This window comes from Perognathus longimembris, chromosome 28, assembly GCF_023159225.1.
Source record: "Perognathus longimembris pacificus isolate PPM17 chromosome 28, ASM2315922v1, whole genome shotgun sequence".
NCBI lineage: Eukaryota > Metazoa > Chordata > Mammalia > Rodentia > Heteromyidae > Perognathus > Perognathus longimembris.
This window is the reverse complement of record NC_063188.1, coordinates 88,768,377-88,791,038: the sequence shown is the minus strand read 5'-3', so window position 1 is coordinate 88,791,038 and position 22,662 is coordinate 88,768,377. Positions and strand designations below refer to the sequence as shown.

At 37.6% G+C, this 22,662-nt stretch overlaps 1 protein-coding gene across 1 annotated transcript; it reads right to left on the bottom strand.

Moving 5' to 3' along the window:
• Positions 1 to 4,187: 4,187 nt before the first annotated feature.
• LOC125343183 (protein FAM47A-like) lies at positions 4,188 to 11,438 on the bottom strand (the record flags this gene model as incomplete). Its single annotated transcript, XM_048335450.1, has 2 exons — positions 10,166 to 11,438; positions 4,188 to 4,225 (listed from the first exon to the last, which is right to left on the bottom strand). Coding segments are annotated over exons 1-2 (1,311 nt in total), but the record flags the coding sequence as incomplete, so codon positions are not given.
• Positions 11,439 to 22,662: the final 11,224 nt, after the last annotated feature.

Here is a 22,662-nt window from a genome sequence, read left to right as displayed (position 1 = left end):
AACAAAAGGTAAGCAATAGCATTAGACTCAGAGATCAAGCTCCAGAAATGCACAAAAAATAAAATAAATGTTTAGTAAATAATGTTAGTTCACTCCTATAATCCTAACTACCCAGGAGGCTGAGATCTGAGGATTGCAGTTCAAAGACAACCCTGGGAGACATTCCCTTCAAAATTAGAAAGGACCAGGTAATATAGCTTTCTCTTTCTAGTTTATTCAATGCTCAAAAATTTTCAGCATCTGGAATCCTGTGGCTATCACCTGTAATCCTAGCCACTTAGGAGACTGAGATCCAAGGTTTAAGTTCTGAAGCCAGTCCAGACAGGGAAGTCTGCAAGACTAAAGCTCAACGTGGAACTGTGGCTCAAGTGGTACAGCACTAGCCTTAAGCAAAAAAGCCCAAGCACAACACCCCGGCCCTGAGTTTAAGTGCCAGGACATGCACACACCAAAAAAATATTCAGCAGTGTCCTTGAATCTAAAAAAGAGTAAAGGAAAAATAATTGAGAAAATCAAAATTTTCTTCTTTGAATATTCAACTAGCTCAAGTGGTAGAGTGCTAGCCTTGAGCAAAAAGAAGCCAGGGATAGTACTTAGGCACTTAGTTCAAGCCCCAGGCCTGGCCAAAAAAAAAAACCCAATAACAACAACAACAACAAAAACAAAAGAGGGATGGGAATGTGGCTTAGTGGTAGAGTGCTTGCCTAGTATGCATGAAGCCTTGGGTTCGATTCCTCAGTACCACATAAGTTGAAAAAGCCAGAAGTGGCACTGTGGCTCAAGTGATAGAGTGCTAGCCTTGGGCAAAAGGAAGCCAGGGACAGTGCTCAGGCCCTGAGTGCAAGCCCTAGGACTGGCAAAAAAAAAAAACTAAACTATAGGAGTCATGAGTTTGTCTATTTTCATTTTTCCAGATGGTGTCAACATCTTCTACTTGAAGCAAATCTATGCTGAATGAGTAATGCTGTATTTTTCTTAAAGGTATAGTATGCATTATAGATATTCCTTAATTAGTCTAACAATAAGTTGAAAAGAGAACAGTGTCCTCTGCTTAACTGATAAAAGATCAGGGGCACATTACCCAGGCATTGCTGGCTGTGCAAGCAAATGCCATTTGGCTTGTGTTTAGTTTTTGTTTTTTCATCTTGAAATATGTTTTATTTCTGTTGTTTTAAATGATGTAACTTCCTTGGTAATTTTTATTGTTATTTTAATGGTGATACACAAAGAGATTATAGTTACATAAGTCAGGGAATGAGTACATTTCTTTTTGAGCAGTGTCTCCTCTTCCCTAGTTTTCTCCCAATTTTTCCCTCGGACCCTCATCCCCCCAAGTTGTTCAGTTAATTTTCCACAGTGTCTAGTGAGTATCACTGTTGCATTTATTCGCCCTTTGTCCCACCATTTATGTTCTCCCCTTCCTTTTCCCCAAACAGATAAACTTACATACAAGACAAAATATACAGAAATAAAAATAACAGCAAAGGAGAAAAAAACAAAACAAAAAGTACAATCACAAACAAACCTCTTGTTTCCATTTCTTGGAGTTCATTTCAATAAACATCATTTTATATGTTCATATTCATATAGCTATTGAGCCTTTGTGATCTTCTAAGAATATCCCTTTGTGATCTTCAAAGAATGTCCTCCTTTGGTATCACTTTGTGAATGTTTACATTCCTGTATAGTTGATCATGTCCAAGTGTAATTTTTGGTTTTTTAACATCCAGTGTGTTTACATGTATATTTATAGGCAAGTTCTAGTTACAACAAATGAGGGAAACCATGCAACCTATGATTATTTGGGTCTGGCTTACTTCAATTAATATATTTTTTCCAAGTCTTTCCATTTCCTTAATAATGGTGCAATAGCATTCTTTCTAATGGAAGCATAGAATTCCATTGTGTATACATACCCCATTTTCTTGATCCATTCATCCACAGAGGGACAGCTGGGTTGATTCCATATCTTGTCTATGGGAAACAGTATTGCAATGATCATGGTTGTACTGGTTGCTTTACTGTGGCCTTGTTTGTGGTCCATTGGATAAATGCTCAGAAGTGGGATTGCTGGGTCATTGGGGAGCTCTGAGTTTAGTTTTTTAAAGGAACTTCTATACTGCTTTCCAGAGTGGTTGAGCAAGTTTACATTCCCACCAGCAGTGTAGTAGAGTTCCCTTTTGGCCACATCCCCACCAGCATGAGTTCTTGTTAGTGTTCTTGATAATGGCCATTCTACCTGGGGTGAGGTGGAGTTTCAATGTTATTTTGATTTGCATTTCTTTTATGGCCATAGATGTTGAACATTTCTTCATGTGTTATTGGCCATTCTTACTTCTTCTTGTGAGAAGTCTCTCTTTAAGTCTTAAGCCCATCTATTAGTTGGGTTGTTGTTTCTTTGATGGTTTTTTGGGGCAAATTTAATTTTTTGAGCTCTAACTATATTTTAGATTTGAGGCCCTTGTATGATACATAGCTAGTAAAAATCATCTCCCATTCTATGGGCTTTTTATTTATCTTGCTAGCTATGATATAAAGAAAGCAACACAAAAAATGCATATAGAATAATAAAAGACCCCAAATAGCAACAACAATCCTTGGCAGGAAGAACAGTGTTGGAGGAATTTCAATACTGATCTTCAGACTCTCTTATAAAGCCATAGTAGTAGAAACAACTTGATACTTGCACAAGAATAGGCATGAGAACTAATGGAATAGAATAGAAGACCCAGAAATGAATGTACATTCCTATAACCACATAACACTTGATAAGGGAGCCAAAAACACAGAATGGAAGACAGCTTCTTCAACAAATGGTGCTGGCAGAATTGGCTATCCATGTGCAGAAAACTAAAGCTCTATCTTTATATTTCAGCCTGCACCACAATAGATTCTAAATGGACCAAAGACTTCAATGTAAGGCCAGATACATGAAAATATTACAAGACAGGTTAGAGGAAACTCTGGCGTTCCTAGGCACTGGTCAAAACTTCCCAAGATCCAGAATCACAACAAATCACAGACAGACTGGATAAATGGGATTGCATCAAACTGAACAGTTTTGCGTGATTTATGTTCTTTATATAATTCTAGGGATGAATTTATTTCCACTGTTGTTGCTCACAAAGGCATAATTGCAATTTTAGGCAATATGAGAAACCACACCCCAAGTATTTCCAGAAAAATGAAGGCATATCCCTATGTTTCCTTTCTTTGAAGCCTCGGTACAAGTTTCATACATGTGGAGCCCAAGATTTCAAATTGCACATTTTTCTATAATATTTATGAGTATAATTATGAGAAGATGCTGCACAGTGAGATGATTTTTAACTATAGACATTGTAATTGACCCACTATAACTCAGTTACTTGAAGATAATTTTATTTATTATTTGTATAGTACTAGGTACTTGAAAAGGGCCTTGTTCTAGGCAAGTAAGTGCTCTACTGATTGACCCATAGCTGAATTCTTTTATTTCTATTTTTACTTCTGAAATAGAGTCTCAATAATTTTGTCTGGGCTGATGTGGAACCTGAAATATTTCTGCCCCAGCCTTCTGAATAGTTATGATTACTGATATGTATGTCCAGGTGGTTATTTGAATTTTTCTAAACTGAAATTTGATTATTTTTCAGTCCTTGTCTATACAGTATGAATCTTAAACAGACTTTCAAGGTTTTAAGTGGCTACAATGGTACAATTATTTGTTGGGCTCTCTTCAATTTTGTTTTCTTTTTTTATGGCCTGTACTGGGGCTTAAACCCAGGGACATGCTGAACCTAATACTTGAGCCAAAACTTCATTTTGGTTTTTGAGTTGTTCATTGGAGATAAGATTCTCAAGGACTTTCCTGCTTGGGTTGGCTTCAAATTACTATCTTCAGATCTCAGTGTCCTGAGTAGCTAGGATTACCTGAATTTATTTTTTTTAAACATGAACTTGAGGCCAGTTTATTTAATGAAATATTTTTTGTTAAAACAATCTTAATAGGTCAAATATTATTCCTTTTATGTGCATGGATTAACCCACATAATCTCCAAAGATAACATAGTTTTCAGGGGTTAATATTTACCATTAAAAACGTCTTTTCTATTCTGTTTTGTTTGATTTCTTTCTTTTCTTTCCCTCTCTTTTTATCTCTCTCCTTTTTTCATTCTACCTTTTTCTTTCTTTCTTCTTTCCTTTCTTTCTTTCCTTTCTTCTTTCTTTCTTTCTTTCTCTTCCTGTATTTCTTTCCTTCTTTCTCTCTCTCTTTCTTTCTTCCCCCATTGTTTCTTTCTTCCCCCTTCCTCTCTCTTCCTTCCACCCTCCCTCCCTCCCTCCCTCCCTCCCTCCCTCTTTCTCTCTCTTTCTTTCTTTCTTTCTTTCTTTCTTTCTTTCTTTTCTTTCTTTCTTCTTTTTCTTTCTTCCTGACAGCATTTCACTATGTAGGCTGTGTTTAAACTTGCAATCCCTTCTGCCTCTGACTCCTGAATGTTAGGATTATAGGCATGTGTCACTACACCTTGTCCAACAGCAGCTCTCATTTTTCAAATACATTTTTGTTCATGTTAAGTAACAGCTAAAATGGAATGTGTACAGTTGGAGACTATTGCACTGTATTAATGTCATCACAAACTCTTCCCCACTTGGTTTCTTTCCTTTCTACCTTTGCAATAAAACATTCCTCCTGCTTCCCCCTTCTCTTCTATAAATATATTCAGAATATTAATTCTGTTAATGCTTGTGGAATCAGACAATTTTATATATTCTGTTAGCTCTTTAAATCTGTAAAAATTGACTGAAAGAGTTTAAAAGAGAAAAGATTTCTTTAATTCACAATTTCAGAGTTTCAACCCATGATCAGCTTGGTGGGGCACAACACATAGTTGGCACAATGCTACTCATCTCATGGCAGCTGGAAAGCAGAAAAAGCAACAGAAAGGAGTTATGGAAAAATTATTGCCCCAAGGAGATATCCCCAGAGATCTACTTCCTCTCTCTAGCTCTACCACCTAAAGTTTGCAGCACCTCCCAAAACAGCACCCCTACCAAGAAGTCAACACATATGCCTGTAAGGACCATTTCATATTCAAACCATAACAAAATCATCCTTTAATTCTCACCAGTAAATGTTTATGCTTGATCATACAGTTTCCATTTTATAAATGAGAAGATAAGCTCCATGAAGTTCAATGTTGCCTAACTAAAATGTGGAAAAGCACTTCTGACTCCATATATGCTAACATCCCTGTGAAACATATGTGTTAATTAATGAACGTTTGCAATGAGAAAGGTATAGTTTATTTGGTCTATTTTTCACAAGACAGGATACTTAAATCTGTTACTTGATTCCAGTAAATTACTACTATTTGATTTACTTGACTTAAAACTTTTTTTAATTTTTTTTTTCTTTTTGGCCAGTCCTGGGGCTTGGACTCAGGGCCTGAGCACTGACTGTCCCTGGCTTCTTTTTTTTTTTTTTGCTCAAGGCTAGCACTCTGCCACTTGAGCCACAGCGCCACTTCTGGCCATTTTCTATATACGTGGTGCTGGGGAATTGAACCCAGGGCTTCATGTATATGAGGCAAGCACTCTTGCCACTAGGCCATATCTCCAGCCCTTGACTTAAAACTTTTTAAGGTAAACTCATTAAAATATGCACTGAAATAAAACTTGAGTGTCTATTATGCTTTACATTAGCTAGCTGGTATTAAAATATAACAGGATAAGATTATCTTGCTTTAATTGAGCTAATTGGGATTAAGATACAACAGGATAAAAAGAGTACTAGCAGACACAAAGGCATGTGTACTGTTGAAAGTAAATGGAACATATTTTGTTTCGTGAATGGGTATAATACAAAAGATGAGAAAAGTATATGAGACTAGTTAACTCTGTCAGCCTGGCACAAATAGTGATAGTGACATCCCCATATAGGGAAAAGGAAAGGAATGTTCAACACCAAGGACCAAGCTAGTAAAGCTGCTCCGCGTTCATGTTGCTAAGAGATAGTATTGGCATTCTGTCACCTCCACCCCAGGATCATCACATACCCCATAGCAAATGGTTCCATTACTCTCACGAACATGACCAGACTCCAAATCCTAGTGCTATCAATGTTCTATTTATTACTCTACACCAGAAACCACACTCCCTAACATAAGTGTGCATGCTTAAAAACTAAAAACTCATTCTGCCTGTGCACACTTCACAAACACCAGCATAAGTCCCATGTTCACTCACTGCTCATAGCCCAGACCCAGAGGATTCCTTTAGCTCTTTTCTTGAGGGCTCCAGGAGGCCTTCTGCTATTGGAGACACACAATGTCTTGGTCACCAAAGACTTTAACACTTTGCACTGATGTTCTCTGCTGATATCCTTTCCTGGAGTCCTTACCATTGTACTAAGATAATTTTTAAAAGGACTTTACCAAGAAGAAATAAAAAATAGAACACCTCAAATTATGCAAAGAGTTACAAAAAGGACAAAGAAAGAAAATCATTGACAAAACCCGTGAGATTTGTAAGCCACTGTTAGATGAATTATTATATACATTAATGCAGTCATAGGAGAGAAAAAATATTTTTAAAAGCTTGCTAAAAAAATAATGACAACAATTTCAGCAATTCTAAGAGGTAAACCATTTTTCAAATTATCAATTTAGTAACGGCAAAAATACCAAATCGCAATCTAACTAAAAGAATAGACCTGGGCTGGGAATATGGCCTAGTGGCAAGCGTGCTTGCCTCCCATACATGAAGCCCTGGGTTCAATTCCCCAGCACCACATATACAGAAAACGGCCAGAAGTGGCGCTGTGGCTCAAGTAGCAGAATACTAGCCTTGAGCAAAGAGAAGCCAGGGACAGTGCTTAGGCCCTGAGTCCAAGGCCCAGGACTGGCCAAAAAAAAAAAGAATAGACCTAAAGGTGGTGACAGCCAATGACAGTGGCTCAAGCCTATAATCTTACATACTCAGGAGGTTGAGGAGCCAACTTGCTCAGGAAAATCACAAGACTTTTATCTCAAACTATCAAAACATGCAGAAGTAGAACTTTGACTCCAGTAGTAGTGCGCAAGCCTTTAGTACAGAAAGCCTCAGGGACAGAGTCCAGACCCCGAGTTCAAGCCCCAGGAACAGAGTCGAGACCCCGAGTTCAAACTCCAGCATTGTCAAAAAAAATGATTGGAGATAACCTACCCCCCAAGAAAACATATTTTTAAACTTATAAACACAGACCTACATTTGTATAATTTTTTTTGTCTGTTGTGGGACTTGAACCAAAGTTCAAGCCTGGGCACTCACTACCCCTGAGTTCTTCAGCTCATGACTAATGTTCTATCATTTGAGCCACAGTGCTACTTCCAGTTTTCTAGTGGTTAATTGGAGATGAATCTCATGGGCTTTCCTGCATGGGCTGACTTTGAACTGCCATCCTCAGATCTCAGCCTCCCGAGTAGCTAAGATTACAGGCATGGGCCACCAGCACCTGGGCTTGTATGAAATTCTTAAGGGATTTTTGTCACATTGAAATAAAACATTCCAAATAGCAACATAAAAACATGTCACTGGTAAAGGCAAATATAAAGACATACAGATGAATATAACACTCATCTGATGATGAGTTAATCAGTGTTAACTATAGCATAAATTTGAAAAGATAAAAAAATTGATAAATTTTACATAATATAAAAAGAAGCAAGCTCTGGGTACAAGAACACAAGTAGTAGTGGGAGTTGCAAAACTGATAAATAAGTAGTTGCTTATTCAAAACAGATGCTTATGCTTATTATGCTTATGACATTCCCAATATCTTTTTGAATATTCAACACTTTTACTAACCCAACTTCATTGACTTCCTCTGATCTTGTTAGTAATGCTCATTCTGTCTCACTGGTAAACAGTGACTTCTTGCTTATCCCTCACACACTGAGCATCATTTGTAGTGAACACAAACTGACTGATTCAGGCTTGATAAGCATTTCACTTAGCTGATAAGGGTTTTCAAAATTCAACAAATACTTTTAATTGAGAGATTTAATATCTTAAAAATCAGTATTTTTTTGAAAACTGGAAGGTTGGACGATCCTTGGCTTGCATTCTCACATGATAATGATTGGCTGGAGCTAAGTCATAGCTTTTCCCTATAGATGCTTGCCATCTTCATGACTTGCCTTATTCATCTTTATTACCGCCTTAGTCCCTGTGTAGATTTGAGTTTGCAGTTTGTACTCATACATTAGGACAACTACTGGGATTGTGTTTTAACTGATTGTTTTAGATACCCCCACTTAGATTTATTGATTTGTAATTGATAAGTAAAATAAGTGTCCATAAAGTGTGCAACTTCAGGATGACAAAAATAAAGAAAACCATAAAATTTTTACCATTTGGAGACATGCTATCCTATTTTGCTTTTGATATTTCTCTATGTTGTTGAAAGCTCTTTGAAATGTTCAGGTGTTCATCATACTTAACTGTGTATTTTTTATTTTCCTGGTAAACTATGTAAGTTGATTTTCCACCAGGAAGAATTCCATTGAAAACAATATAGATCATATTTTCTTGATCCATTCATCCACAGAGGGACATCTGGGTTGATTCCATATCTAGCTATGCTTAACAATGCTGGTAGCTTTAGTGTGGCCTTGTTTGTGGTCTATTAGTAAATGCCCAGGAATGGGATTTCTGAGTCACAGGGAAGCTCTATGTTTAGTCTTTGAGGACCCTCCATACTGCTTTCCAGAGTGGTTGGACAAGTTTACACTCCCACTACCATTATAGTAGCATTCACTTTTGGCCACATCCCCACCAGCATCTGTTATTGTCAGTTTTCTTGATAATGGACATTCTAACTGGGGTGGGTGAGGTGGAATCTAGGTTTATTTTACTTGCATTTCTTTTATGGCCATAGATGTTGAGCTTCTCTTCATTTGTGTCTCAGCTGTTCTTATGCTTCTTAGGAGAAGTCTTTCTTTAAGTCTGTTCTTAACTACAGGGAATTTAATTGTAAATGTATAAATGTTCATTCCCTACACATTCCTAACTTAGTGGGATCTCTAAATTGTAATTCCAGAGTTAAAGTACCTTGACTGAAAGATGAGAGAACTTGGCTTTAGGGTTATCTGTTTTGAACTTGGTGCTTTAAAAGATATTCCTTTTCACATATGTATTATTTTTACTTTTATTTCCCTCTACTTCAGCCTTACTATCACAGCATTAAAAGTTTTGTGTCTGTTCAGGAATATTAGAAATACATGACATTCAAAATGATTTTTGTTTTTCATATTGCTATAAAAGAATTGAATTAAATAAGATCCCGTGATATACTCTGAGCAAAATATTCATTTTAAAGAAACACATACTGAATATGGAGGGATATAAATATATATATTACATGCAAATGATAACTGGGAGTCATCCGTTAAGATAGCTATCTATCCATAAAGCAAGCAAAAGAGATTTTAACTCTAAAACTGTTTCTAGAGACAGTCAAAGTCATTAGATGGGAGTTAACAGCACAATTATCAATACATACACAGTTATTATCAAAGTACCTAAACACATAAAGTAAGTATTGACAGATTTAAGGTAGAAACTGACAATAAAAATCATCAGAGACTTCCAATATTCTCCTTTTAGTAATGCACAGAAATCCAAACGTTAAGAGGAAAAGTGACTTGAACTACATTGCTGATTAAATAGGCACAACAGATATATAGAATTTTTTTACAAAACAGCAATAGAATACAAATTTTTAAGTGCATATAAGACATTCTTCATATTAAGTCACATAATAAGTCTTCACAAATTTAATACGTTTAAAATCACTAGAAATATCTTTTCTGAGTATAGTGGAATGAAGCTGGGAATGAATATGAACATGAAAATTAGAAACATATGGATATTAGAAAGTAACACACTCCTTGAGTTAGAGTAAACCAAAAGGAGATTTGAAAAGTACCTCGTGGCAAGCAAAAAGTAAAACATTAAAAATACAACAAAAGCAGTAACAAGAGAAAACTTTATTAATTGCTCATTCATGTTTATAAGAATTGGGCATTGAATTATAAATACTGTCCATCAAAAATATATATTTATGGTAGGAATCTCATCATATATTCTGATGAGTAAAGTGAGAGCAGGAAATAGCCAAGTGATGAATAGAAAACTGTCTAGTCATCATCATCGTCGTCGTCGTCGTCGTCATCATCATCATCCGCATATTTCAGTTCATGAGCTCTTACTACTCTCGGGATAGGAGTAGAAACATCTTGGTAATCCCATCCCTTCCTGAAGAAAAACTTCTCAAGTATAGCTGGCATAGAGTAGCCTTTGCTCATGATGAAGTCCTTAAAGGCAATTGTCCCATAAAGTTCATCAATAATGTCTGAAGGAACAGGTTGCTCGACAATGACATTGGGGTCAGTCAGAGGCTCATCATTTTCTAGTTTTTTCCACAACTCAGGCCTCAGGTACCAAGCTCCATACCTTATCTTCACCCAGCGAGATTTATACGGATCAGGCGGCTTCCGGAGTCTCCTATCAAAGCTGGTTTCCTGGAGGGAGAATCTTATCTGCTTCACTTTGCTTAGTTTTCTGCAGTACCTGAGCTCTACAGGAATCAAGTTTACTTTCTTGATGCAGGAATCTGTATAGGTTGGAGTGCATTCATACTCAACGCCAAATTGTTCCGTTACCATGTGTTCACTAATGTGTATGTCTCCAAGACTCTGAACCCATTTGCAGAAGTCATAGACTCCTTTGGGTATGTACCTGCGCATAGCAGCTTCAATCAACTCCTTTGAGATTCGCTTTTTTCTCACAGGCAAAAGTTCTCGACGGGTACAAGGAATCTTGGGAGGTTCCAGGATCATTTTCAGTTCTTTAGAGATTTTAGGTAACTTAAAGGGTTTCTCCATTTCCATTTTTTTCTTGCCGCTCTCACAATAATCCCACGTACTCTCCAGGTCCCTTTCAGGGTCCAGCAATCGCAGCACCTCCAGTAAGAGATCTTCGGATATATTGTCTTCCAGATTCGGATAGAGAGCCAAGGGGTGCTTCTGGTTTATTCGGGCTTCAACGGCGTCCACGAATGCCCGGCGTTCTTGCTGGGCTTGCGAGAGCGAAGAATACAGCGTTGCACTCCTGGGCATCTTCGTTGGATCTCTGGGTTGATATAAGCGACTAATCGTTGGGATAAAGGCCTCCTTGGATCCTGGGATTATCAGATCTTTACAGGATGGACAGCCTCTCCTGAAGTCATCTTGCCCTTTCTTCAGAAATACCCATCTCCGTCCTTCCAGGGAGGAAGGAACCTTGAGAATCTCCTCCTTGGTCGTGACAACACACTTAGAAGATACCTTGTCGTTGGGCCAACGCTTGTGCATTGTGCTTGGGGGCATTGGCCTTAGTACCCATGGCTGCAAGGACCACCTCCGAGTGTGTTCTGCCATACTGGCTCTCTCTTCACTCAGTGGTTTGTTTCCCTGAGGCCTGGGGTCGCTAGGAAACCCATCCAGGCTCCTAACTGTCAGAATTCTCTCCCGCGCACTCCCATAAACGCAGGAATTGGAGAGCCCCTCCCCCACCTTCCATGTTGGTGTTCACTAGTATGTACAACGCATGCTTTATTTAGTCTCTTGCTTTGTGATAAACTTCTGGGGTTTTTTTTTTCCTGGTTTGGCTTGTTGCAGAGAAATTTTCTATGAGCATCTGTGTTCACATTTATGTGTGCAAATGTATTTTCATTTCTCCTAGGTAAACTTCAGCTAGGAGTACAATGGAGGTATCAAGAGAGGTGTGTTTAACATTTTAAGCTACCATCAAACATTTCGTCACCAAAAGTTCTCTAGTGCATAAATTGCAAACTGGATCTCATTCCCCAACCATAGCCTGACACTGGTGGGTCACTCCTGTAATACTAACCACTGATGAGGCTTGACATTTGAGGATCATTGTTCAAAGCCGGCCTGGCAGGAAAGTTCCTGAGATTCTTACCACCCGTTAACCACCAGAAAACAGAAAGTGGTGCTGTGCCTCAAAGTGATAGAGTACTAGCCTTGAGCAAAAGAGCTCATGGATATAACCAAGCCCTGAGTTCAAATCTCAGGATTAGAAAAATAAAAGGGGTATAGTGTAGGTGGCTCAGGCCTATAATCCTAGGTACTCAGGAGGCTGAGATGTAAGAAATGCAACTTATGGGGCTGGGGATATAGCCTAGCGGCAAGAGTGCCTGCCTCGGATACACGAGGCCCTAGGTTCGATTCCCCAGCACCACATATACAGAAAACGGCCAGAAGCGGCACTGTGGCTCAAGTGGCAGAGTGCTAGCCTTGAGCAAAAGGAAGCCAGGGACAGTGTTCAGGCCCTGAGTCCAAGGCCCAGGACTGGCAAAAAAAAAAAAAAAAAAAAAAAGAAATGCAACTTAAAGCCAGCCTAAGCAAGAAAGTCTCTGAGATTCTTATTTCCAATTAAACACACACACACACACACACACACACACACACACACACACACACACACACACACACACAGAATATCCGGAAGTGGAGCTATGGCTCAAATAGTAGAGCATTCTCCTGAAGAAAAATAGCTCATAGACAGTGCCGAGGCCCTGAGTTCTAGCCCTAGGACTGGGGCAAATTGTTTTTCTTTTATTACTGTCACAGTTTTAGGTTTCTACTTTGGGCCAGCCCTCTGTTTTCAAATTGCAAAAACAAATTAAATTATCATGCTTTTCTAAAAATGAAAATCATAGTATTTCTTTGCCTTTTTTTGGTTTAAACTCAGGACCCTGAGTTTTCCTTAGATTTTCTTATTCGCCACTATGCACACTACCATTTGAGCCAGTTTCCCACCTAAATTTTTGCTAGTTCAGTAGAGATGGATCCTCTCAGACTTTGTTTTCCAGGGTGGATTGAAAACATGACTCTCAGTCTCAGCCTCCTGCATATTAGGATTACAGGCATCATGTGCATGGCCAAAAACACAACAACAACAACAACAAAAGATTTTAAAAGCAAGAGAGAACATCTAATTATCTACATTTATAATCATATTTCTACGTTCCTGACCCCCAAGGCAAAAAGGCAATTTCATGTATATGGGAAGGAAACAAATGCATAAACGTTGATTTGAATTTTTTTTCCAGAGACCTTGAACATATGTTAATCCAGCATTGTTGCTAAAGTTTGGATCAGGACAGCCCATCCCCTATCCATCTTGGCAGTTCTGTCCAGATTGTGATTTCTTTATGCAGTGAGAAAAAGAAATTCTCCATTGAATCTTGTAGATAATGGATAAACCAACAGGTAAATATGCATTCTGGTTTTGTCATTGGTATGCAGAGTGCACACATTTTCACACATAGAGCTATGCCAGGAATCCTCACTTAGAATCTTTGTATGTCTGTTTACTAAAATAATCTTTACTGACACTTAGAGATTTATTTTTAAATCTGAAAGAATACAATAAATGCAAAAGTATAATTGAGAATTTATATTCATATATGAAAATGAATCAATGCAAATGGCACTATCTGACTTTATTTCTGAGAATATAATTTGAAAAATACATGTTATTCAATCTTACTGTTATAGGATTTACATCTGAGTTTACCTATCTGAATTGTGTATCTGAAAGCATTTTAAAAAGTAATTGCATTGGCTTGGTAATTTAAGGAAGCAAATTAGTAACAATTCCAGTTGTCAACTATGGCCTGCAAAGGATACTCACATACAAAAATAGTATATATTATCGAGGAAGAGAAAACTCACCATGATTGAAGACAGATAAATATGTAAAAATATAGGTTATTATGTGGTGTTAGGACAAATCAAATTATTGCTCGTACTTTAGTATTACGTTTGTTGTACCTTAGATCCCATGGTCAAGAATAGCACATAATAGCTTATAACTCAGTGTTTCTTCTTTAGACAGATGTTGACAAGAAAACCTTAAAAGTAAGTATTGCTTGACTTTGTTGTATGTAAGTACTTTCATCTATCTCTTCAGTCTAGCTAGTTCAAGGCAACACAGTAGGTCTGCCTCAAGGACTATATAATCATAATATGAAAAAAACATTTGATTTCTATTACCATCACCCACCTTCTAACTCTTAATACCTCTTGCTCCTAACCATTATTCTTCATCTGCTTGACTTCTGATTTAGTCAATTGTTTTATCAAATACTTGTGACAAATACCTAAGAGAACAACTTAAAAGAAGGAAAGGTATATTTTCTTCACAGTTTGAGGCGTCTCAGCACATGATTGGCTGGTTCCGTTATTTGTGGGCCTGTGATAAGGAAAGGCACCATAATGAGGAGGATGTTGTGAGTAAGCTGCCCATGTCATAGTAACTAGGGAAGAGAGTGTGAAGGGAGGGAGAGAATAGGAGAAAAATGGGAGTGGGAGATATGGAAGAGAGAGAGAGAGAGGGAGAGAGAGACAGGGAGGGAGGGAGAGAGAGAGAGAGAGAGAGAGAGAGAGAGAGAGAGAGAGAGAGAGAACAGAAAGTGTCTATATCCAAAGTTTACATTCCTTGCCCTCAGCAAACCAATTCCTCCAGCTAGGTCTCACCTTCCACAGTGGCAGTCCTACCACTTCCCAATAATCTACTCACATTTTGAATGAATCTACAGCTTGAACTATTGATTAAGCCAGAGCCATTATGATCTAATTGACTGTAGAAACACCCTGACAGATACTCCCAGGGGATTGCTTTTCTAATCTCCTGATCTGTTGATCCAATCCTGTTGGCAATCAAGGTTAAACAGTACAGCTTCCTTTTAGTTCTTTCTCAAATCCCCCCAACAGGTCCTTCATAATGACTTTATTGTATATCTCTGCATAACCAAGACCCTCCATGGTATGCTCCCTTTATTGGATTTCTTCCTGTAGAAAAAAAAATCTAAGTTCTCAACTAATTATTTCAAACACTTGCCAATTTGCTCTTGACTTGCTTTTAAATTTTCCTTTTTATTGCCTATGATTTGATCATGTTGATGAAGCTAGTTATTTCTTTTTCTAAAAAAATTATTAGCCGGGCACTGATAGTTTATGCCTATAATCCTAGCTACTCAGGAGGATGAGATCTGAGGATTGTGGCTGGAAACCACTCTTATCTCTAATTACCCACGACAAAAACCAGAAGTGGGGCTGTGGTTCATAGCAGTTGAGCACTAACCTTGAGCAAAAGAGCTCAGGGAGAGCACCCAGATTCTGTGCTCAAACCCCATGACAGACATATTTAAAACTTATTATCTGTTAACAGTTGTACAAAGGAGGTTCCATTTAATGAAGCAGTTTATGAATACAATTTGCCTTGATCAGTATCATTGTCACACCCTTCACTATTCTCACCCTCTTTCCACCCATCCCTTGGCAGTTAGTTATTTCTGAAGACATTCTGTTGCCGTATACTTTCTGGGTCAAAGTAAAGATTCTTTCTAAGCTTAGCTGCTACCTCCCCAATCTGTCACTGTCATATCTGACAAAGAAGTTTCTTTTTCCCTCCCTAACCTTGCATCCTGCAGAATCTACTTAGAGCCCAGAATTTGAAAGTTATATATATATATATCTTTGCCTATAAGCCCAAAACACCTTGAATCTTTCTCACACAACTCCTTGACTCTCCTCTTCTTAATGTTTACTACCATTATCAGTAGATAATGACTGCCTCTAGGGCAAAAGAACTGTGCCTCATATATTTTCATGTCTCCTGTGATATCTAACATAGTGTAAAAATCTAAAATTAGAATACATCAAAGATTCCATGCAAGTAAAATTCAGAAGGAGATATTTAACATCTTATTAGTTTTATATCAGCACTTACTTTTAAGACTCCATGTGGAAATAGAATATATGGTAGATAAAGCATTTTATTTACTTGGGTGAAGATAATCATTAATATCTATCTATCTATCTATCTAATTTAAAGTCACTTCTCCTACTATTGTGTAATACATTCTCTAGTTCACTGGCCAAGCATTCAGTTCTGTTTAGTTTTAGAACACTTTCTATATCAAGGAATACAGGTCAGAGAGTTCTTAAAGAGTGCTGGTAGCACTCACATGAGAAAGGCCTTTATCCATTAATAAGGTCTCTGGTACATGACCATACATCTACCACTAATCCCCACCTCTCCACTCTACTTCATTGAAGGATTACATTTCCAATCCATGCACTCATACCATACCAAGAAGTAAGTTTCAGATAATTAAGGAAATTTTTCAAAGGTCACACACCTTTGAGAAACCATGCTTTTAGATCCAGTTATTTTATTATCTTGAATACACTGGGACAGTTATCTTACACTCTGAAGGATTGAAACAGGGGGAAAAATTCAAATGAGCACATAAAACTGGCTTGAAAATTGAGTTTCGTGATCAAAGCCAGCAACCACCTATATTTAGAATTTTGGTAAGAAGAGAAAAAAAGTCACATCTTTGTTTAAGCTGCTATAGGTTTTATGTTACTTAAAGCTTAAAATAGGGCTGGGGATATGGCCTAGTGGCAAGAGTGCTTGCCTCATATACATGAGGCCCTGGGTTCGATTACCCAGCACCACATATACAGAAAATGGCCAGAAGTGGCGCTGTGGCTCAAGTGGCAGAGTGCTAGCCTTGAGCAAAAAGAAGCCAGGGACAGTGCTCAGGCCCTGAGTCCAAGGCCCAGGACTGGCGAAAAAATAAATAAATAAATAAATAAATAAGCTTAAAATATTTCTGATGGACTCTTTCCTGTGAAAACTACAGTTCTTCTTCTTCTTTTTTTTTGGGGGGGGGGGGGCAGTCCTGGGCCATGAACTCAGGGCCTGAGCACTGTCCCTGGCTTCTTTTTGCTCAAGGCTAGCACTCTGCCACTTGAGCCACAGCGCCACTTCTGGCCATTTTCTGTATATGTGGTGATAAGGAATCGAACCCAGGGCCTCATGTATACGAGGCAAGCACTCTTGCCACTAGGCCATATTCCCAGCCCTACAGTTCTTCTTTTGATACTAATATGAACAGGAGTTTAGAACCCTGGTTTTCAGCAGCCATGCATCAGAAATCCTGTGCGGTCCAGCACAGAAATTCTTCTTCACATGGCCATTGGGAATCTCAATTATTCTTTATGTATTTTCAAGCAAGAAGAGAGGAAGGAAAGGATAGAAAGATTGTAAAATAAATTTGTGGGGCTCAGCTCTAAAGATCATAAGACTTGAACCTCTAAACTCTATTCTTTTTTTTAGGTGTTCTATTTGCTTTTTAAAAAAATTTATTGTCAAACTGAGGTACAGAGAGGTTACAGTTTCATACGTTAGGCATTGGATACATTTCTTGTACTGTTTGTTACCTCCTCCCTCATACCCCCTCTCCCTCCCCCTTTCCCTTTCCCCCCATGAGTTGTTCAGTTGATTTACACCAAACAGTTTTGCAAGTATTGCTTTTATAGTCGTTTGTCTTTTTACCCTATGTCTCTCGATTTTGGTATTCCCTTTCAGTTTCCTAGTTCAAATACCTTTGTCACACTAGATTTATAGAGCACTTAGTGACCAGCACAACCTTGAGCACTGTGAAGTAAAAAAAAATGTGAGTGAGGTAACTGTAATGGGATACAGAATTTACCCATAGGAGAGGAATTTACTTTCAAATTGAGTAGCTTCACTGGTGTAGCCATCATGGTTGAAACCAAGAGGAATGTTATGACATACAGCTCAGCATCGATGACAGAGCTGTATACCAGAACAAGCATGTTTTCCATGAGGCCTTCTTCATGGCTTGCATGTGTGAAATGTGCCTCCTTGCCCATGTGCAGTACATTGAGAACTACCTGCATTGGAACTTACAGTCTCAAAGTTACCTGACCCTCCAGAAGAGATGAAGACTCTCTTCAGATCTGGCCAATATGAAGAACTCTGGAAGGCAAATAAGCAGTCATTTTAGCCATAGGAAAAGCTGAGAAATCATCAAAGCTCACATGTGGAGCCAGTGCCAGTCACAATTTAGAGCTGTTTGGTGTTCATGAAGTTTGGAGCCACTTACCTGCTATCGTATTTGTTCCTTTTAAATGTAGGTTTTATATTTACAGAATAATAAATGTTACTAGATACTGGCTGTGATTATTCTTCCCTTCAGTTTTAATGTGATTTTTGATGTGTAAAGGCTCCTTCTCAATGTCTCTGGTTAATCCAAAGCTGTCTGTGTTGTTGCATGGGCAGAGCTCATGTGGGCTACTGATAGATCTTAAATATTTCTGCTTTGTAGATGTGTAAATGTGATGATGTTAATGTGAATGAGGACCAGAAATTTGCTCAACTGTAATGCAGTTCCTGTATCTAATTCCATTTCTTCTGGAAGGAATGGATCCCTGGTCAGTGTTTCTCAAAAGACCTCTCATAAAGGCAGGCCAGTTGATGGCTGTAGGAAACTGTAGTGACATGTTAAGATTGTCAGCACACTGTATCAGAGCAAATAATGCACATAAGGGGGAGCAATGACAGAAACCAGTTGTTTACAGTAGAAGGTAGATTGACAATGCAGTCATTTGGAAAATCATTTAATTTCACCGGCTGCTTACTCTCAGATAAAAAGTACATATACAATTACCTAAGACAGGAACGCTGCTTAATAGTAAGGTCTTTTTTTTTAGGTGTTTAAACACAGTCACTTATTGATGCTTCCCTCTTTGCATATTCATAAGAAAATAAATGGGAAAAAAAACCCTAGGATATTCACCAGGCCCTGGTGATTCACGCCTGTAATCCTAGTTATTCATGAGGCTAAGATCTGAGGATTGAAGTTGGAAGTCAAGAAAGTCCATAACACTTATCTTCAATTATCACCTAAAAACTGGAAGTGCATCTGTAGTGCAAAGTGGTAGAGTGCTCGCTTTGAACAGTAAGAGCTCAGGGACAGTGCCCAGGCCTTGAGTTCACGCCCCAATAACCACCACTAACAACAACAAATACTGGAATATTAGAAAATATTTTATTATAAGGGATTTTTACATATTTTTGTATCTTAATTAAATTACTTCACTTTAAGATTTAAATATTCTCAATTGAAATAATAGGTTTGGGGATATTTTTATTAATAGATGAATTACTAAAATACTGAGAAAAAAATAATTTTCACGATGAATTTTTATCTCATTAAATTAAGTACTATTCCATGTTGTACTAGGAGAAAAAAAGTAGAGAATAATTTTGGAGATTTTTGGTATAAGCACCTCTGTATCTAGATACACCATAATAATGATGGGAGATTTATGTGTAAAAAATGAAAATAAAAGGAATGGGGAAGGAAGGAAAAATAGAAGAAAGAATTGTCATAAGTATTCCTTCTATCCTTTTGATGACCTTGAGTAGTATTCCCTTCCCATATTTTCAATGTGCTTATCCATCTGACTTGTTTTGGTTAATGGGAACACCTAATGTGACCTGAACAAACTAGAAAGGCATTTATGAGTAGAAGCTTGTCCTTTTAGGCTTCTCTTGAGAATTCTGTAATCACAGCTGCTAAATGAACCCAAACTAGCCTGTTGGATAAGACACAGGGCCAAGTAATTCCCTGACTTATCAATAGATCATTAACCAGATTTGTGAATGAGGCCATACAGAATCAATGGAGAAATCTCCAGTGGATCTCCATCCTTACTATGCACCTGGCCAGTGCCCAGCACCTAGGTTGTTTTTGCAAATGGTAAGAAATGAAAATGTTAGAGAAGAGGGAAGCCAAACTAGAAGGCATGAAATTGGTTTAAAATTTAAATTTCTCACTTCATTCATGTCATAAATGTATTTCCTAAATTTTTACTTGAGAATTCCTTTTTCCCCCACTAGATTATTTTGAAATATGGTGTTGTTTAATTTCTAAGGAATTTATGGAGATATTTCCATTAACTTCTGTTACTGATTGCTAGTTTAATTCCATTATTGAAGTCAAGAATTTTAATTCCTCTGGATTTATTAAGGTTTTATTTATGATCCAAAAATGTGGTCTGTCTTAGTGAATATTCCTTGTATGCTAAGCATAGTGTGCTACTGTTGGGTCGTGTTTTATAGCTGCTAGTCACATCCTCTTATTGGCTAATGTTAAGTTCTTTCAAATCATAGTTGAATTTCTGTTTTATCTGTTCTGTCAAGTATTGAAAGAAGGTTGTTCAATTTCTCAACTGAAATTGTAGGTTTCTCCTTTACATCAGTTTTTGTTTCGTGCATTTGGTGGCTATCTTGTGCAGTGTGCATATATTTAGGAATGTTTCACCTTTTTCATAGATTGACCTTTTTATTAATCTGTTATATCTGTTTTCATCAGTGGTGATTTTTCTTCCCTCTGAAGTCTATGTTATCTGATTCATCTTACTACTTGTACTTTCTTTTGATCCATGTTGCATGGTACATTGCTCTGCAACCTTTTAACCTATCCATATCATTATACTTGAAATTAATTTCTTGCATGGAGTTGAATTTAGGAACGCTTTATATTATTTTTCACTCTTCTCATACTTCCTGCTTAAAATCCTTTCTCTTTTCCCAATGTAATATGTATGCGTGTATATATAAACATACACATACATATGTATATATGTGCACATATATATATCATCCCACTTTGTCTTGTGTATATATTTAGACATGAAGGCAAATGTAGACTCTTGAATTAATGAAGCTTTCACATAAGATATATGCAATACTTGAAAAATGGAATTTATTATAATATTACTTTTAAATGAATAGGGTTCCTTTATCTTTTAATTGTATACTTCAAGTTTATATTACATTAAAAATCAGAGATTTTATGCTTTGAATAAATCTCATCCTTTGTTTACTTAAGTAGCATCTATATTTTATTGCTATACACATTATTGCTTATGTAATAGTATAAAAAAACTTTAAATGTGTCAAAAGGAAATCTTACCAGACAGAGAATTATTCTGGACATGAGAAAACTTGAAAATTAAACAAGATCAAAATTAGAGGATAATTGAAATGAAAGTTGTTTGGATGGATTAATGTAAAATTGTTAGAGGATAAGAATTGTTAGATGAGCTGAACACTGATGACTCATAATAGCTCATACCTGTAATCTTCACTAATCATGAGGCTTAGATCTGAGGACTATGGTTTGAAACTAGCCTGGGCAGAAAAGTCCATGAGACTCTTTTTTCAAATTAACCAGCAAAAAATAAGAAGTGGAGGTATGGCTTAAGTGGGAAAATGCCAGCCTTGAGCACACACACATACACACACACACACACACACACACACACACACACACACACACACACACACACACAATGAGCAAGAATGTGAGGCCCTAAGTTCAAGTTCCAGGGCCTGTACAAAAAGAAAAGAATTCTGCATGTGAGGAAAAAAAAAAGTGTTTGCACTATAGACTCATCAAGATTCTTTATAGAAAGTTACATGTTAACTCAGCCTACAGTGGCACACACCAGTAATCCTAGCTATTCAGGCTGAGATCTGAGGATCACAGTTCAAAAGCAGCCTAGGCAGGAAAGTCTGTGAGATTCTTATAATCAATTAACTATCAAAAAGCCCTAAGTGGGATGGAATGTAGCTTAGTGACAAATTACTTGCCTATCAAGTACAATGTCCTAGGTTTGATTCCCCAGTAACAAAAAAGAAAAGACAAAAAAAAAAACAAAAAACGTTTAAAACGCCGAATAACAAATAGCCCAAAGTGGAGCTGTGGCTCAAGTGGTAGAGCCTGCCTTGAGTGGAAAAAGCTGGCTCAGCACCCAGGCCATGAGTTCACGCTCTAGTATGGGCACACACATTCTCAAAAAGTTCCATGCTAATTTTGCTCTTCACATCTTATTTTTTGTAATTTATTTATTAATTAAACAAAAATTTTTTGACTAGGTGTTGTGCAAAAAGGGTACAGTTACATAGTAGGGCAGTGTGTACATTTCTTGTGATATCTTACACTCTGTTTTTCTTTCCCTTCCCTAGGTCAGGTAGACATATATACAATACACAATGTACCAAGAACATATACAATAGCCACGTGGCCTACGCCCAAGAAAATTCACCTAGGGCTTTAAAAGTAATGTCGACATTAGACAATATGTCGACAGCAGTCTTATATGAATGTACATCCATAGCTTTTGAGCTATTGCATTCCACTGAGAGGTCAATTTTTTACCTTTATATGTTGAGTAGTGGTTTGGTTTTAGTTACATAATGTTGGGTCGCTGACCCAATCCTATGGGAAATACCATTTGACAAGCAGTTTTTGGTTTCACAGACCTGGTCTCTACTGTCTTTCCGTCACCCCATCTTAACAGTCATATATCAGGGAGATCATGCCCCTTTGTTTTCTGTGTTCTAGGCCTGTCTCGCTCAACATTATTTGCTCAAGTTCTGACCATTTCCCTGCGAATAACAATATTTCACCATTCCTAATTGCTATGTAGAATTCCATTGTGTATAGGTACCATATTTTTTGGATCCATTCATCTGTGGAGGGGCATCTGGGTTGTTTCCATATTTTGGCTATTGTGAATTGTGCAGTGATAAACATGGAAGTACAAATGTCTTTTTGATATCTTGGGGCCTGCTGTTCAAGATAGATGCCTAGGAGTGGCATGGCTGGGTCATAGGGTAGGTCTATGTTGAGCTTTTTGAGAAACCTCCATGCTGTTCTCCAAAGTGGTTGTACTAATTTGCACT